At 43.4% G+C, this 18,982-nt stretch overlaps 1 protein-coding gene across 1 annotated transcript in view; it reads left to right on the plus strand.

Annotated features, from left to right (window-relative positions):
- The window catches only part of FBXL7 (F-box and leucine rich repeat protein 7), a gene marked incomplete at both ends in the record, with an annotated part of 433,708 nt that extends 419,229 nt beyond the window's left edge, over positions 1-14,479 (plus strand). The window contains 2 exons of the mRNA XM_080719761.1: positions 3,264-3,875; positions 13,743-14,479. Coding sequence (XP_080575887.1) covers positions 3,264-3,875; positions 13,743-14,479 — 1,349 coding nt within the window. The remainder of the gene's footprint in view (positions 1-3,263; positions 3,876-13,742) is intronic.
- Positions 14,480-18,982: the final 4,503 nt, after the last annotated feature.

An 18,982-nucleotide genomic window follows, 5' to 3' on the forward strand; every position in this document is an offset into this window, starting at 1 on the left:
TTGTGTGATGATCCAGGTATATTTTATTCTAATAAAATATAATTCTAAATTTAAATGCACATAAATATATGTATATATACTTATGTATATCACTCATATGTATACATACACTCATATATACGTAGATATATAAATATATATGCACACATGCATTCTATAAAATGTGTAAATAAATTGTATATATCAAGAAAGGACACTTACTAGGTACATTTCTCTCTAGTTGATGTTCATCTCTTCATCAGCTCTTAAGTCTTGTGTGATTTATTCAATTATGATAAATTATATTCTTTCCGAAGTTTCTGGCTGTGCTTGACCTGCTGCTGAGTAAGCAGGAAGAACTCAGGGAATCCTGGTGGGTGTTCTGGTAAAGAAATCTTCAGCGTTCCTGGCAAAGGCCCCCCAGATCCCTCACGTATTGAGCACGAGGAGAAGCTGGAACTGCTGCCAAGAACCCTGCTGCTAAGCTCTAGGTGGAAGCTACCAGGTCCTCCCAGTCCCTTCTCCACCCAGGGCAGAACGCGCCTCACAGATGTGGGACGCCGCCATCGCTTTCTGAATGTGGATTCCTTAACCAGTCAGGTATGGTTATTGGAAAGGAAAATACAAAGAAAGAAAAAATCTAAAACCATTACTAAACACTCAGTTATGCTAAGCTTACTTACTGCCGGGAGCCAGAACGAGTGAAAGAAACAGAACGAGGTAAAGATTCAGGTCAAAGAAACCACTTCCACCCCCACCCTTCAGGGAAGGTCCATGTCACCCTGCAGGCCTGACTCTGCACAGGTCTACACCCAGCACTGTTCAGCACCTTCTCCTTCAAGGGGAATGGAACCCAGGCAGGCAGCGGAGTGATTTCAGAGCCTCACAGATGCTGAAATGTCAGAGCTGAGAGCGAGTGTGCGTGAGAGGACCTTTCATTGCTGGCCCCAAAGTCCTGAGATTCCTTTAACCTGCAAATGAAAAACACTGTTTCAGAGGCAATTTTCTAAGTATGAATAATGTTGTAGGTGGGTACGATGGTAATTTGGATGGCAATTTTGAAATTCACAATTGGTTTTTAGTTAAGGATTTCCTTAAAGATTTCCTATTCATTGTCACTTATTACAAAAAAGAAAACTTTGCATTTTTTTTGTGAATGACTTAAAACACAACCTGAATACCACCTGGGAGAGAAAAATACTTGCCGAGCTAGAATTATTTTTAATAGAAATACTTCCATTGGATTAAAGTCATTTGTTGTGCACCTACTATGTACAATAAGCCATTCCAGTACTGCCAGGACACAAAAACAAAAAGGATTTAGCCTTTGTCTTAGAACAGTTGTAGTAAAATAGAAGGCATAGTCATCATCGGTTGACATAGTAGTCCTGAATTTTAAAAATCACCCTCACACTGATGGCTCAAAAGAGTGAGTTATTTTAACTCATGTGTCTGCGGCTCCTCTGGGCATTGGTTGAACCACGCTGGCTGGACTGAGCCTGGCTAGAGCCTGGCTAGAGCTGGAGGTTGGAGCCAGTTCTCTGCCCTTGAATTTCTCCTCATTCATGATAACAGGGCTGCCATGCATGCGCTCACTGCGGTGATAGCAGAAGGTCTGGAGTCAAGCTCAGGTGCACAATCAGCTTTCCTCTGTCATTCACTGGCCAAGGCAGTTACGTGGCCCAAACTCAACACCTCTAGACTGCAGAAATGCTCTATAACTTGGAGGAATGGCAGAGTCACATGATGAAGGAGACAGGGATGGACGGAGAGACGCAGCCTTAAGAAAGAGACCACAGTGAACAGACTGGGGAAAGATAAAGTTGCCCGTTTAACCAAGGAGAGTGACTTCAAAGGGGAATGAATCATGTTTCAAAGACCCCAGGAAAGTATTCTTAGAGGATAATAGACCGAGAATTTATGGTCAGTCACAGAGGATACTCTTATTTCAAGAGGTAGACATCGAGTGAAGGTGGGGGGTAACTCAAAGATGCCCCATGAGTAGAGTGTGGGCACACAGACATCATTTCCAGTGTTAGATTAAAAAAGTAAACAAAGAGAAATAATATGGTAGTATATTAAATTACACATCTGTTCAGAAATGTTTATGTCATAGGATACTGTTGGAAAGGCAGAGTATTAGCTTCCAAGGTAGAAAATGTGGAAAAATACACAAGCTAGATCTTTCCTTTTTTTAAAAAATTCTTTTTGTGCTTCTAGGGATTAAACCCAGGAACATTCTACCTCCAAGCTACATTTCAATCCCTAGTTTATTTTTTATTTTGAAACAGGGTCTTGCTAAGCTGCTGAAGGCTTTGTCAAGTTGCTGAGAGTCAACCAAGTTGCTGAGGCTGACCTTGAACCTTTGATCCTGCTGTCCCAGCCTTTCAAATTCTGGGAGTATGGCACATGCATCTTATGCTGAAAAAGGGGGAAAAAAGAGTGTACCTCTTTAAGTGTTCTAAAGAATCCTTACACCCTCAACACTTAAGAAAGGCTGTGTTCTAAACAAGTGATCTTTCTGGTTTCAACACACAGAGTATGATTCACATCATTCAAATGCAAGAAGAAAGTTTTTCATAAAAAGGAAATTTTTTTATATATTCAAGGACACTATATGCCCTCTGAAATACCTGGTCTTACTAAGGAAGTGGCTGGCTCCCTTTATCTGAGAGCTGTTATTAAAAGAAAGGGTTCTGGATGCCCCAGCGCCATCAAGAGCAGTAGAGACAAGCAGTGTTCTACGAACCCACCCTCTCAGCTCGCTTCAATATGCAAAACCCTCTCTTGTAAATGTAGTATAGTCATGCACCTAAAAAATATATATAATCAGGAGAGTAAGTCTGATAGTCTACCTAATATATGCGATTTGTGCCCAGACAAAAAAAACAGTGGGACTTTGAAGCTGTGCCCCTCGGACGGCCACCACCATACATGGAGAGATGGGTGAACAGTGGCCCGGAGGGACTGTCTCCTGGTCAGAGCCAGGGCCTGTCCAGCTGGTTTGCTTTTGTAAAGCACGTTTTATAGAAGGAACCACGCCTGTTAGTTCCCATATTGTTTACGTCAGTCTTTGCACGACATTGGCAGGGTCGTGCCATTGCAGTGGAGACAGAGCCTTATGGGTCTCAAAGTGTACCTGGCCCGCGTCCAGCCCTGGTGTGCAGATCTTGGAGGATGACCATCTTCCGCCTCTGGGGATGGCCAGGAACGAAGGACCAGTGGAAAATGAGAGTCGGGACTTTTCTGCCTCCTTAACCCTTTGTTCTCTTGTCCTTTGCCAGACTCCGACCTGAGCATGCGCACACTGAGCACGCCCAGCCCAGCCTTGATTTGCCCACCGACGTTGCCAGGATTTCAGAATGGAAGAGGCTCGTCCACCTCCTCCTCCTCCGTCACCGGAGAGACGGTGGCCATGGTGCACTCCCCGCCCCCGACCCGCCTCACCCACCCGCTCATCCGGCTGGCCTCCCGGCCGCAGAAGGACCAGGCCAGCATAGACCGGCTCCCGGACCACTCCATGGTGCAAATCCTCTCCTTCCTGCCCACCAGCCAGCTGTGCCGCTGCGCGCGCGTGTGCCGCCGCTGGTACAACCTGGCGTGGGACCCGCGCCTCTGGAGGACTATCCGCCTGGTGGGCGAGACCATCAACGTGGACCGCGCCCTCAAGGTGCTGACGCGCAGGCTCTGCCAGGACACCCCCAACGTCTGTCTCATGCTGGAAACCGTGATTGTCAGTGGCTGCCGGCGGCTCACGGACCGAGGGCTCTACACCATTGCCCAGTGCTGCCCCGAACTGAGACGCCTGGAAGTCTCAGGCTGTTACAATATCTCTAACGAGGCGGTCTTCGACGTGGTGTCCCTCTGCCCCAACCTGGAGCACCTGGACGTGTCAGGTAAGTGGGAACTGCCCTCTTGTCAGGACAGCTGACCCAGTGCGTCACCGCAGAGTGGCAGAGACATTGCCAAGCCTGCATGGTCCCCTTCTAGCTAAGTGGTACAAAGGCTAACCCTCCCGAAGAAACTGTCTTTGTTGCCATGACCCTGGAGACCAGCAGGGTTCCTCTGATCGCATGATTCTGGCTTTTCAGAGGAGATGCACACCTTGTACCTGGCAGTTCAGGTTCCTGTGACTTAAATGTGTCTTTGCTCTCCATAACACCCACAGCTACTTCAGTGAAATTGTAGATCATGGAGAACAAATAGTTACTTTAAGCCCAGCTTGTGGCACATGCTTGTAATCCCAGTACTTTGGAGGCTGAGACAGAGGGATCGCAGGTTCATGGCCAGCTTCTGCAAATAAGTGAGGCCCTCTGCAACTCATTGACACCCTGTACCCAAATAAAATATAAAAGAGGGCTTGGAGTGTAGCTCAGATGTAGAATGTCCCTGGGTTCAGTCTAGAGTAAATTAATAATAGTAGTAGTAATAATAATAATTAATAATAATAATAATAATAATAATAGGAACCAAGTAACTACTCAAATATAGCTTAGAAACTACCCTTCGTCCAATTGTTATTGGTCCATAAAGCCCAAGAGAGGTATTCCTGAGCCATTCAGTGGCCTTGTATGTAAACCTCTGTGATGTCCAGCTTACCGGGCCCACTGGAACTCCATCAAGGAGAATTGGTTCCCTTCTTATGTGTATGAATGTGTATATTGTTGTGGGGCTGGGGGTTGAACCTAGGGCCTCACCCAGGGGAGGCAAGCTCTCTACCACTGAGCCAGGGCCCAGCACCGAAGAGACTCCATATATTTCGTGAACACTCTCCTCACCTCCGACTTCATTTATATATTTTAAGTCCAAATTATCAACTTCATCATGCAAGGACAAGGCCCATTGAATTAGACCTTTAGTCTTTTTCAGAATGGAAGGCGATCCCAGCACAGCTATGTGGCTTGCAAATCTCTCTCAGGCAGGAAGACTTAAGGCCCAGGGTTACACTTTGGCGCCAGACTGGGGATCCAGCCTGACTCACTGCCTTCCTTTATCTCCTCCGCTGCATGGTCAGAAGACAGACATTGGAGAGGCTAAAATTCGTCAGATATATCAGGGATTGAGAGAAATGTGCAGTGTGTGCCATGACTTCAGGCATGTTTTGGGGAGGGATGAAGATATACAAACCACAGTACAGGGCAAATAAACACAACTGAGGATTTACAAGCATCTGAGGTAAATGATGCCTCCAACAACAGTGGAGGTAAATCCTATTCTCGGCTCGCTCTTGCTTTCAAAAGCCGACATCTGAAAATATTTCAGGTTGCAGTCCATTATTATTGTTTTTGGTAGACCCCTTCCCTGGCTGAAAAGCATATTTCTGTCCTCTCCTTCAGCTGGCTTAAGGACAGAACCATAGTGCCTGTATGTTCAGGTTCATGGGCAGCCTTTGGCATACAAAGCAGAAAATGAGGAGGTTTTCTTACATCTTTCCTCCAAGGAATTCTGGAAGGAGAAAGTATTGTGGTGTGGTAGAAACCTGTTTCAAAACTTTGGAATTTGAGGCAACATACAGCTTTTCTATATGCATTTCTCTTTGGCTGAAAAGCTAAAAGAAAATAAGTGACTTTTTTTAACATTCTAACTGATGATTTTATAGACACCTCCTTTTATTCCTCAAATTAGAAAATGATTTCTTTTTGGAATCCACATCTTTGTTAAAGAGGATTCCCAGGTTGTTATTCTGTTTTGTTTTGTTTGGGTGTTATTTTTGTTTTGTTTTGTTTTTTGGTGTTTTGTTTTGTTTTTGTTTTTGTTTTTGCAGTACTGGGGATGGAACCCAGGGGCACTCTACTTTCAAGCTGCACTCTCAGCCCTATTTTTAATTCTTTATTTTGAAACAGGGTCTCACTGAGTTGCAAAAGGCCTCACTAAGTAGCTGAGGCTGTCCATAAACCGTGATCCTCCTGCCTCTGCCTCCCAAAGGCTGGGATTAGAAGCCTGGCCCCAGGTGTTTTATTTAGCTTCTTTTTTTTTTTTTAATCATTGTGACCAAAATGCCTGACAGGCACAAGTTAAAGGAAGAAAGGTTTATTGATGCTCACAATTTCAAAGATTCCGAAGGTTTTAGGCCCTGGTCAGCCTGGCCCAAGGCAGGTGGCAGGGCCTCAGGGCATAGCAGAAGAAAAAAAATCCTCTTTGACTTCAGAGCAGTCAAGAAACAGAGAGAGGGGAGCAGGCCAGAGACAGATAAGTCCCCAAGGCCATACTTTCACTGACCTATTTTTCCCCAACCATGCCCCATACCAACCTAACTGCACTGCTTAAAACATCAGCTCTCCAAATCATAACATCAGGCCTCATTAATACGGACTGCAAGTCTGTATTAATGCTCTCTGCTTGGGAATCCTCCTGAAATTCAGAAATATAAAAACCTCTTTGCCTATTTGGGAATGAACATTCCTGGGCTTCTAACCAGAGTGATCCCAATCAGCATCTTGACTAGCCATTAGTAAGTCTTGATATCTGTCCTGTGGTCAACCTAATTTGCAGGTTCCAATACATTTGTCTAGGTTCCTTAGATGTCTCGCAATGACCCCAGTGACCCGTGTACATAGAGAGTAAAACAAGGAAAATCTGAAGGTCACTAATTTAGGAATGCTGAGTCCCAGACATTGGGGAAATATTTAGGTAGACAGATGAGAAAGACTTAGCCGGCCATAAAATGTCCACGTTCTGCCAGTGCCCTGCAATTCTGGGGAGTTTAGAAATGGTTATGTTGATACAGCAAGAGGCCAAAGGGCTGCCAAGGCAATCTTCAAGATTTATTGTAAAAATCTCCTTGAGTTTTATAGCTGGCCTCCAAAACTTACTACCTTCTCAATGACAATAAACTTGACCTTGGAATAGCATTGCTGGCCTAGAGCTCGAATTCCCCAGAGGGCATGGACTTATCTGTCCTACCTCTAGCAAGACAGAAAGTTATCTGTCAGAAGTTATCTTTTCAAGTCACTGGAAATTATAAGTAGTTATAATGTTTTATCATTATTACATATTATCTCTTACTAATACCTATAGCCATCAACAAAGTAGACTAAAACCAACCAAATTTCAAAATACAAAGTGTTATAATTATTACAAATGAAATTGCTGGGAAAGGATCCTCTCCAATAGGAGACCTGGGAGTCATCCTTCCTTCTTTCCCTAATTTTTATATCCAACCAATACTGTCCAGTGGATTCTACTTCCCCGGGTCTTTGAGTCTCTTTCTTCTCTACTCTCAGCCTGTCAGGAGGCAAGTTTTACTGGCCATTCTTTTCACACTCATCTCGACCCCTTGACCCACCTTGTATAAAACCAGCCTATCATGGTTTGTATGTAGAATATCCCGTGGAAGACCTTATGTATTGACAAAAAGAAAATCAGAAGTAAAATAATGGAATCTTGAGGGTTCTCATCTCATTATTGGATAACTCCACTGATTGATAGATTTATTTAGTGGTAAGGTAGGGTATGACCACAGGAGGTAGGTCACTGGGCGTATGCTCTTGGGGACTATATCTATATCCACAGGTCCCCTTCCTTCTCTCTCTCTCTATTCCCTGCTGCCACGCCCTGATGTTTGGAGACATGATCCAGCCTAACATCCTAACATGGACTGAAATCTCCAGAACTATGAGCAGATAAATCTCCCTTCCTCTAAGTTGTAGCCATCAGGTATATTTAGTCACAGCAGTGAGAAGGATGAATGCAATACAACCTCTGGAGGGAATTTTTCAAACTGTAAGTCTAACTTTCACTTTCCTGCATAAAACCTCCAATTGTTCTCTATCACTTAAAGGAAAAACTCAGGCACCTCAATTGAGGATATAAGGCCATAAAGGATGTCTTCCCAAACTCAAAGCCCGTCCTTTCCTGTGCATACTCATTGTTCCTTTCTATGGAACCAACTACATGTCCCCAAATGCATCATGCCCGTGCTCACAGGGATGTGTGGCTGCCTCTTATGACTGGCAAGCCAGTCCTCCCTCTCTTTCCCCTGCCCTGCCCAACAGCTCTCTTAACAAACTTCTCCAATTAAACATCTCCCGAGTATGGTGTTCCCAGCCTCACCCAGAAGGCTAATAGTAACTTTCTGGATGTCTGTCTTTTGAGTATAGGCAGGTAGAGCATTGCTGAAGTTTGCAGTTGGATATCTGTGTATTTCTAGTTCCTTTGCCCTTAGCTCAAAATGAACTTCTGTCTTGGTCAGACTTTTCACTGCTTTAATCCAGAATGACTGGCCACAGAAGTTAGAGAAAGGAAGATTTATTTGCTCACAGTTTTTGGATATGTGGGGGTTCACTCCCTATGAGGCTGGCATCCATAGAGCTCAAGTCATCGGGGCAGGAAGTGGAGATAGATAACAGCGCACAAAGCTTCATTCTCACATTCTGTAGACAGGAAGCAGAGCAAGAATAGAGAGAGGAGGAGCCATGTAATCCCTCTGGCCGCACTCCCAGGCACACCTCCTCTGCAACCAGGCTTCATTTCCAACATCATTACCTTGTTTCCCTGGATGCTAGGAGACACTCTAAATCCAAACCATGAGCCGGGCGTGGTGGCGCACGCTTGTAATCCCTGCGCTTGGGAGGCGGAGACAGGAGGATCGTGCAGGTTTGAAGCCAGCCGCGCCTGCTGGCTCAGGAGACCCTGTTTCCAAATAAAAATGTAAAAATAGGTCTGGGAGTGTAGCCCGGAGGTAGAAGGGCTTCCAGGAACCCCAGTACCACCAAAAATAAAATAAAATAAAATAAATCCAAACCATTATAACCTGTCTGTATGGGCACAAATTAAGCATTTTTATCTTTGCACTTTAGAACATTTCAATCAAATGAAAAGAGGCATGTCAAAACCCCAAATGGCCATCTCAACTTCTAAAAGAGTCAAAGTTTCCATTGGTTTTAGCTCATAAGTGATCATTGAGGAAGTTGCAGTGGAACAGTTAAAATGTTCTCATGAGTAAATTTCCTCATCAGAAGGATTAAATAAATTATTCCTGCTGATTCCTCAGATGCATGCTCTGCCCAGAACCATGTAGCAAGCACCCAATAAGTCACAGCCACTGCTGTCATCGTTAATGTATTATAATTGTTATTAACATGTAACATTGTACAAGTCAGTAGTTAAGTTTCACTGATTTGGCCATTTTACATCCCAGAGAAAGTGGAGTTGTTACCCTAATGATGAAAGAAGATGGCAATAAACAGCAAAGCTGTAAAAGCTGAATGAAATCTGGAATTGATTAAAGGAATCCCACAGATTTGTTCAAACAATGCTTTTCCTTCCCTATGGGATATATTTATACACCTAACCCTGGATGTTGAGGAAGACTCCCCTGATCTGACCCCAGCAGACCACTCGTGTCTTTCTACCCACTGAATCCTTTCGGACACCCTGAGCTCCCCCCTAAAGGCAGTCCTTACTTCTTCAAGAACTGGCTCATGCTTGCTCCTCTCAGATTTGCCTTGCTATTATCTTACCACCAGGACTCTGTGTCTACATATCCAAATTGTTTTTCTCTTTCAGAAATTGCCTTAATACCACTTCCAAGACTTGGAACCCGTTAGTGTCTGAATGTTCACTTCAGGCTGACACATCTACTGTAAATATCTTACGTAATCCATCAATTCTCTAGAACATCCTCATCTTTTCTTACTTACAAGCTTTGTAACTGAAGCCTTGAACCAACAGTCAGGAAACTCACCCAGCTGGAGGTGTTGCTCAAAGTTAGAGATGTGTGTTCAGCATGTGCAAAGCATCAGTCCTCAGTACTGCAGAAAGAAAGAAAGAAAGAAAGAAAGAAAGAAAGAAAGAAAGAAAGAAAGAAAGAAAGAAAGAAAGAAAGAAAGAAAGAAGAAAGAAAGAAAGAGAAAAAAGAAAGGAAGGACAGAAAGGAGGGACAGAGGAGGAAGGAAGGAAGGAACTTTTCCTAGTCTGTGTGCACAAGTCACTTAATCTCACTGAGCCTGAGCTGTCTCACCTTTTTTATATAACTTCCATTAATGCACTGTAGTTATTGTATTTATAAAACGTAGTGAAGGTCAAGGTGGTACAAACAGGAATGCATACAGAACTCGGTGCACCACAGCCCACCTGCTGCCCTCTCCTCTCTCCCTGGACATGTTAGTGAGATTGGTAGTGATACCTTCATATATGGACATAGCACTGTTTGAACTGATTTCTTTTCTAACCCCATTTCCCCTTTCCCCATCTCCCTCTCCACCCACTTCTGATGATCTACTGGCCTCTCTCATTCATCTAAAGTTCTTTACGTTTTCTTTTTTTTTTTTTTTCTATCTCCCTTATATGAGAGAAAACATAAAATCCCTGACTTTCTGAGACTGGCTGATCTCACTAGGCATAATCTTCTCTAGTTCCAGCATTTTCTCTGCAAATGACACAATGTTGTTCTTTATGGCTGAGTGGAATTCCATTGTGTGCATATACCACATTTTCTTTTTCTAGTCATCTATTGACAGACACTTATGTTGGTTCCACAATTTGGCTACTGTGAATTGTGCTTCCATCCTTTAAAACGAAGTGTAAATAGGATGATTTCTAAGTTTCCCTTCATCTCTATATGAGTGCATGAACTAACCATATATATTATCTACTGAGTCATGGAAAAATGTATTTTCTTTTCAGTACAAACTTAGAAAATATATATTAATTAGGGTTAAATAAGCATTGAAATTTATTGATCTATCCAGGCACAGTGGCACATGCCTGTAATCCCAATCCTTGGCTTGCTGAGACAGGAGGATTGCAGGTTCAAGGCTAGCATCAGCAATTTAGCAACACCGTTAGCAACCTTGCAAGACCCTGTCTCAAAATGAAAAAAAAGTAGAGCTGGGGTGTAGCTCAGATGTAAAATGTTCCAGAGTTAAATCCCCAGTACTACAAAAACAAACCAAAAAATGACCTGAAATAATACTAACATATCAAAATCATTAACCAAACTCTACACTAAAAGGATTCCATTGAAATTGGAACTTTAAAAGTCAAAGCATCTCCTTCCCTGGATTAAATATTGTACTTTTCATGGAGTCCAACAAATTTTGCTAAATACAATTTTTTTTTTAAAAGGAAACTAGGAGCAAAAGTTTAGGAATAAAAATTATAATAGGATCTGGAAAAACAGAACACCTTTATGGGCATTGCAGATGGACAAATAAATTCAGTATGAACTCAAGGACATAAATGAGAGATTTCAAAGTTAAAGTTTAATGGGAAATAACCATCTCTCACAAAACCACTGAGCCCCCTGGAGCAGCGTGACCGGCCTTTGACACCTGGCATCTCTGTGTCCCCATGTTGGACTATAGACTTCATTTTTTCCTGAAATTCTGGTCATGGTAGTATATGATATTTTTACCTGTTATTCCCAAGACCTGTATTTTATGAGAGTTTCCTGGGCAGTCTGCCAGGAAGGAGAGCAAAGCCCCCCCAGTCTCAACAGCACTGTTGTGCAGCTACTCAGAAGCCTCAGAAATGGCACTGAACAGCCAGGGTACACAGGTGTCTCAAGTAAAGCACCTGGCTTTCCAACTGCCAGCTGGATTGAGAAAAACAGAGAAAACCAGGAACAGATATATAGTCCATAGAGTGGCATGAAATATATGAGAATATAATATCATATAGAGTGCATAATATGCTACATGTATATTTTACATAATACATTTTGACTATGGATATTAATGGATGTTTAATTATATATTATAAATTTATAATTTATAAAAATTGTAACATTTTTATAAAAAATTTACTAATTTATAAAAATTATGAATTAGTGAACTGAAATATACAATGAATGTTTAAAATACTATATAAATATATAATTATGCTTTATAGTCTGAATATATATGTATATATATATATATATGTCTGTGTACATATAAAATTATACACATTTACTTTAAGAGATTAGAAACAATGTTTAGAGTCATCCAAAAATATGTTCCTGAGCCTTAACATTATCTGCAAAATAGATCATTTTAATAATCAAATAAGAAAATATTCATACAAGCCTTTTGAAAACATCATAGGTCAGCTCAAAGAGAAAATAGAAAGGAAGGAAAGAAAGGGACAGAGGGAGGAACTTTTCCTAGTCTGTGTACGCATGTCAATCTCACTGAGCCTGAGCTCTCCCGCCTTTTTTATGTAACTTCCATTGATGCATTATAGTTATTGTATTTATAAAATGTAGTGAAGTTCAAATTTAAATTAATAAAATGGGGCTGGGTGTGGTGGCACACACTTGTAATCCCCGCGCTTGGGAGGCGGAGACAGGAGGATCGAAGTCAGCCTTGCTGGCTTAGGAGACCCTGTTTCCAAATAAAAATAATATAAAAAATAGGTTTGGGAGTGTAGCCTGGAGTTAGAAGGGCTTCTAGGTACCCCAGTACTACCAAAAAAAAAAAAAATTAATAAAATGGACATCTGTCTTTCAATGGAGACAGAGTTCAGCCAGGGTCAACGTCCCAAGAGTGGGTAAATGTTGGAAGTCGGGTTGTCATATCTGGTCCTCCTGAGGAAGTTCTTTTGCCCTCCATAAATTACTCATTCATTCACTCACTCTGAAGAAACTCAGTGAGTACCAGCTGTGACCCAAGTCTGAGAGACAGCTGGAGGAGCCCAGAGTCCTTTCCCTTAGGAATTTACATCCCATAGTAAAGAGACAGCATGCAAACAAATAGTAAATAAATATATAATGTCATCAAGTGGTAAAGAGCACTGAAAATAAAGGACAGCGAGTGGAGCAAAGGCGTGCTAGTTTATACAGGGCATTCAAGGAAAAAGAAATTTTCAATAAGCCAACACTGTCTTGGTGCCCTAAGAAAGCTGGGGAGTTTTCAAAGTACATTCACATCCTTTATCAACCTGTATCTTGTATATAAGCTGGCCAGCTGTTTCTTCCCTTTCAGAGGCTTGAGAGTCATACAGGTCAAACCTCCTGCCACAGCCCCACACCACAGGCATACATGGTAGACCTGAACCAGGCTCGATTCCCAGCCCTCTGAACCCAGGGCTCTTTCTCTCGCAGACCGACATGGCGTTCAACCTTCACCCTTCCGGCTTCACTTCTTTGGACTAAGGATTAACCAGCCCCATACTGCATGGCCTTTCCTGAGCTTCTGGAACTTTCCAGGGCCCAGACAAGACATTGACACTCACTGTCTCACTTCTTCACAGCTGCTTTGCGGGAACCCTCAGTTTCCCCCTTCTAAGACCAAGGAAAAGCTCAACAAAATGGATTCACCCCCTGCCGGGCGTGGTGGCGCACGCTTGTCATCCCCGCGCTTGGGAGGCGGAGACAGGAGGATCGCGCAGGTTCGAAGCCAGCCGTGCGCGCTGGTTTAGGAGACCCTGTTTCCAAATAAAAATATAAAAATAAGTCTGGGAGTGTAGCCCGGAGGTAGAAGGGCTTCCAGGAACCCCAGTACCAAAAAAAAAAAAAAAAAAAAAAAAAAAAAAAAAAATGGATTCAGCCCATTTCAGACAACTAGCCATGAATCAGGAATTGACCTTTGTCAACCGCGATCCCTCCCAATCGACCTGGTCTTTCAGGTTATAAAGTCCGTGAATCCCCTTCAGCGCAAATAATCTAAATAGGCAAAAAACTGAAAATTTCCTTGCTTTCTGTTCTCTGTAGGGACCAAGACGGGGAGGGGTTGTAGCGGAGGGCTGAGGCTTGGGGCAGAGGCGTGACCCTGACGACATCCCCAGGCGAGGCCCCCATTCTCTGCGAGTCTCCTCTGAGCTTGCTTTCTCTCTTTGTGTAGGGTGCTCCAAAGTGACCTGCATCAGCTTGACCCGCGAGGCCTCCATTAAACTGTCCCCCTTGCATGGCAAACAGATTTCCATTCGCTACCTGGACATGACGGACTGCTTCGTTCTGGAGGACGAAGGCCTGCACACCATCGCGGCGCACTGCACGCAGCTGACCCACCTGTACCTGCGCCGCTGCGTCCGCCTCACCGATGAGGGCCTCCGCTACCTGGTCATCTACTGCACGTCCATCAAGGAACTGAGCGTCAGCGACTGCCGCTTCGTCAGCGACTTCGGCCTGCGGGAGATCGCCAAGCTGGAGTCGCGCCTGCGGTACCTCAGCATCGCCCACTGCGGCCGGGTCACCGACGTGGGCATCCGCTACGTGGCCAAGTACTGCAGCAAGCTGCGCTACCTCAACGCGAGGGGCTGCGAGGGCATCACGGACCACGGCGTGGAGTACCTCGCCAAGAACTGCGCCAAACTCAAGTCTCTGGACATCGGCAAGTGCCCTTTGGTCTCCGACACGGGCCTGGAGTGCCTGGCCCTGAACTGCTTCAATCTCAAGCGGCTCAGCCTCAAATCCTGCGAGAGCATCACCGGCCAGGGCTTGCAGATCGTGGCCGCCAACTGCTTTGACCTCCAGATGCTCAACGTCCAGGACTGCGAGGTTTCCGTGGAGGCCCTGCGGTTTGTTAAACGCCACTGCAAGCGCTGCGTCATCGAGCACACCAACCCTGCCTTCTTCTGAAAGGACAGCGTTCCCCGAGCGCGCTTCCCAGACAAACGTGGACCAAACAAAGTTGTTTTTTTTTTTTTTTTTTTAAGCAGCATATGTAAGCACCCAAACCCACTCACAGCAGCTGTTTCTTTCAGGAAGATTCTTAGAAACTGGCTTTTACTGTCCCTCGTCTTTTCATGGGTGATAGAGGTCAAGGGAGAGGGGACCAATTTCTAAACGCAAACAGCATCTTTTGGTCAGGTGATTTGTAGGTAGTTTCTCTTCTTACAAAAGATGTACCTCAGCAGGCTGATTGCAGTTTCTTTGGAAACTTAGCTTACTTCCCTCTTTCCTACAGCCCTGCCGGATGCAGGTCACACCTCTATTCTGTGAACCTCACCCTCCCCTCTAAGAGAGGCAGAAACAAATGTATAAAATTAATAATGCTGCCTGCACCTTCTTTAATCTCTTTGATTGGCATAAGCCCTGCTCCGCAATTACACATCAAGAGAATTGTGGTTAAATAAATTTCACGAAGCGCTTTGCATAGACAAAGAGCTTTGTAATCCTTTTTTGAAGTCCATTAAGGCAAGCATTCGTGGCAGAAGACATCTGTGTTGTCACCCTCGTTTTGCCACTCGCCAGCTGGCCGACCCTGGCCAAAGCACTTCACCTCTCTGGGTGTCAGCTTCCCGAAAGGAATCAGGCTGAATGGTTAGTTAGCTTCGTGTCTGTTTTAGAATTGAGAAAACAGAGAAACCAATAAACAGAAGTACCTTGACATAGAGCACACCAGCATCTCTCTCTCTTTTAAGAGAACAGTTTCTGTTGATGGGCTGTGCTTTCAGGAAGCTCTACAGAGCCAGTCATTGCACAAAGGGTCCTGTGCGCCCTGCAGATCTCCTCTGAGTACCACCCATATCCCTGTGGGCTTTGGTGGATGGGTCTATTGCCCATCTCCTTGGGCCTTGCAAGGTGGCATGGTTTCTGCGCACAAGGACTTTCAGTGTTCTTCCTACCCCACACCATCAGAGCAAAGCACCGGGGCACTGAATCATGGCAAAGTCCACATCCCCCAGTCATATTGCATCTCCTAAGTGTTTCCAAAAGGAGGAAAGATGGTTGCAATTTTTAATTAACAAGTGAGGCCCAAGGGAACACATGTCCTCAATGGTTTGTCTGATTCCTCTCAGTGTACATGTGGCATGTGTCAGGCACATCTGTCCTGCAGCTGGTAGGGACAGAAGCCTTGGTCTTTTGTCATTCAGCTTGCATTTTTGACTTCTCATCTATTTATTTTTTTTCATCACATGAAACCTCTTGGGGTAAAGTTTGTAAGTTTTTAATTGTGCCAATTACCACCTCCTGTCTCCCCATGGCCATCTGCATGCGTTCAGTGAAAGAATGCAAAGCAGACTTCCAGGTATTTAAATATCAGTCACTCAAAAATATCAGATAAATGGAAGACAGAGCACATTGATAAGACAGACTCCACCCCCCCAACCAAGCCCTTGGAATAGGACTCTTAAATTGTTGCCACATATGAATTTTAAGTGGCCCCATTTGGATAGAAATCAATTTGCTTGCCCCATTTATGTGAAACCGGCAGCCAGAAGAAATTCCATGGCCCATTTTCATGAAATTCAGTGTCTTCTATTAGGAAATCCAGGCTCTTTCCCCAAGTATTCTCTGGCCACACACTTCTTCATTCCTGTTGAGACAGCCCATCTCTTTCCTTCTCAGAGCATCCACCATCTAATACCTGCACCTCGGCATCTCCAAGCCAAGGGTGCATGCCAGATTTGTTTCAGACCAAGCTCACACACACCACACTCGACAACTGCACTCCCACTGTAGGCTCCTGTGCTGTCTGATGTCAGGGAGGAGGAGTGAGAGTAGAGTGGGTCTAGGATGTCTCTCTCAAACAACCCAGGAAACATGACTTGCTGTCCAGTGAGCATCACACCCACACCAATGTGCAAACATGACCATATGCCCGGGGATGGGGGCAGTGAGTTGTTCTGAGCTGGAGACAGTATTGAGTGATAGTCAGCTCTGTGACTTGTGACTCCAAGGGTCAGAATTTGAAATTCACAAAGAAGCATCCCTCATCCTTGGCACTGCCATATTCCAGGAAACATGGATCAGTACTCTTGGAATGAGCAGGGAGATACAAGATGGGTGCCTGCACCATTCTGTGTCTCACTGTCACCACTCCTGGACCACATCACCAAACTGTCTTCTGAGACCAAGCTGCCCAGCACGTGTTGCTTGGTGTCCCCTCCCCCAGTGGCCTCCTATCCATTTGCTCTCCCTCAAGGCTTGAATCGATGACAGAGGTTACTGGGGAAACAGCTCAGCAGGTTTTTAGAGACCCAGCAAGAGTCCTTACTATCAGATTTATCTGTTTTAAAAACATTGCTTCCTTTCTGGCTCTGCTAAATTGAATGCTCATTTTTTTTTTTGTAATTCTAATGTTCAAATCACTGCGGCGTGCTGTATGATTCTAGAAAGCCTTAATTTACTACCACCAAGAAATAAAGCAATAGGTTGGTAATAAGCCTCAGTTTTATTTTGTGGTGTGTGTGTGTGTGTGTGTGTGTGTGTGTGTGTGTGTGTGTGTGTCCTGGAGATTGAGCCCAGGCACATTCTACCTCTGAGCTACACCATCAACCCTGTTTTTATTTTTATTTTGAAACAAGGTCTCACTAAATTGCTGAGGCTGGCTGCGATTCTGCCATCCTGTATCAGCCTCCCAAGTACTGGAACTACAAGTGTGCAACACCACACCCAGCTCACCTTTATTTTTAATACCCTTGCACTAGGAGGGTGGTGTTCAGATGGGAACACTCAAAAGTGAGCAAGAAAGTTGCCTGATGTTTGTTTAAAGACTGAGGAAGTCAGGTTGCTGCCACTATTGACACTTCAAACTTGGATACATAGTTTTGCCACCTCCCCAAATCCCAATGACTTTGCCTTAAAATGAGCAGGTAAGGGAGAAAAAAAAATAGCCTTCACAGTTTAGTTCAGGTCTTCAATTCCTTAACCCAAAACCTTGGTGCCATATTTGGAATTCATAATGTTGCATATTTTAGTAAGTTACAGATGGTATATTTTGTAACACCCATAGCATACTCTGGAACAGCACCCTTAATCAAATATACTAGTATTTCTATGGTAAAACATATGAATAATTGCTCTTTATAAGATTGTTACATATTACAAATGGTCTTACATTAGTTCAGGTCAAATTTTAGGTGCCAAATTACTTTGTGGGATATATAATGTAGAAAGTGTAGTTTTTCAGAACTTTCTAGATTTCAAAATAATGAATGGTTATGTACCTGAGTATATTTTACCCCAGCACTGGTAACAAATATTAGAGGAATCTTCAACACTGTGATGACCATTCGTTGTTATTAAAAAAAAAAGCAAAGAAAAAAATTTCTAAAGGATTAAAACCCAGAAGGAAAATATAGAACCCTGTCTAAAAGGGAAGAAAAATGTTTGTCAGTAGAAAAAAGTGAAATGTCAAATGACTCCCTTCTCACCTAAATCTTTATGTCTAAGGAAGCAATATGACAGAAAGCAAGTTCTGGTCCATAGCTGGAGAACTTCATCTTCTGCAAACGAAAAGTCTTACGAGGTATCAATTTGAAGCTTATTCTTCCTCAGCCTCCTTTTCACCCTGTGTTTAACAACTCTCACATAAACCGATAGGACCTTCATTGCCTTTGGGACATTAATTTCAGATTGCTTGAAGCACCTCTTGTGAAGATCTCTGAATAAGGCCAATAGTAAGGACAGCGTTCACCGTTGACACTTGTGACTTCTTAAACTAATGGTCATTTGCTCTGTCTTCAAGAGGTTTGGTATCTAAGAGCCTGAAAAATGAAAATGAAATATTTGAGTATTTGTAAGGGGGAAAGTAACACAATAGAACCTCTTGCCATGTCTAAATTATCACATGCAACAACACCGCTTACCGTGTCTAAATAATCACAGAATTCTCTGTAAACATGGTAAATAGTTTTATTACTTTCTTCTTAAAAGTGGTGCAGTTGTTTATTAGTGGGCAATTACAATTAGTTCAGAGAGAAATTATTTAGAAGAAATGCTGAACAGATACTAGAAAAGGGAGAAGGGACATTGAAGACTGGGTAAACTTTGCATTTGAAAAGTTGACACAGAAGATCAGTCCAGCAAAACTGACCTTCCTCCTGCATACTGTCAGTCTGTTGGTTTCTTCTTTTTATTCTATCCCCAAAAGTTGCCTATAAGCAGGCAGAAATAAACAGTGAGGATGCACATGTCATTTGTCTACAGTGGATGCTGATGCTATCCCTAAGACTTGTCTTGATATAGCTCCAGTTGTCTAAAGTACAACTTGGACAAGTTTATTTAAGATATATGGGCAAAGCCATTCACATGAAATTAGAAATAATATCATAGACAGTTTGGGGATAATGTATCTAGAAATGTACCAGGGATATGGTTTTCTTCCTTTTTTCATTCTGTGTATCATTATCTCCT

Source organism: Muscardinus avellanarius (genome assembly GCF_963383645.1).
Source record: "Muscardinus avellanarius genome assembly, chromosome: 1".
Classification (NCBI taxonomy): Eukaryota; Metazoa; Chordata; class Mammalia; order Rodentia; family Gliridae; genus Muscardinus; species Muscardinus avellanarius.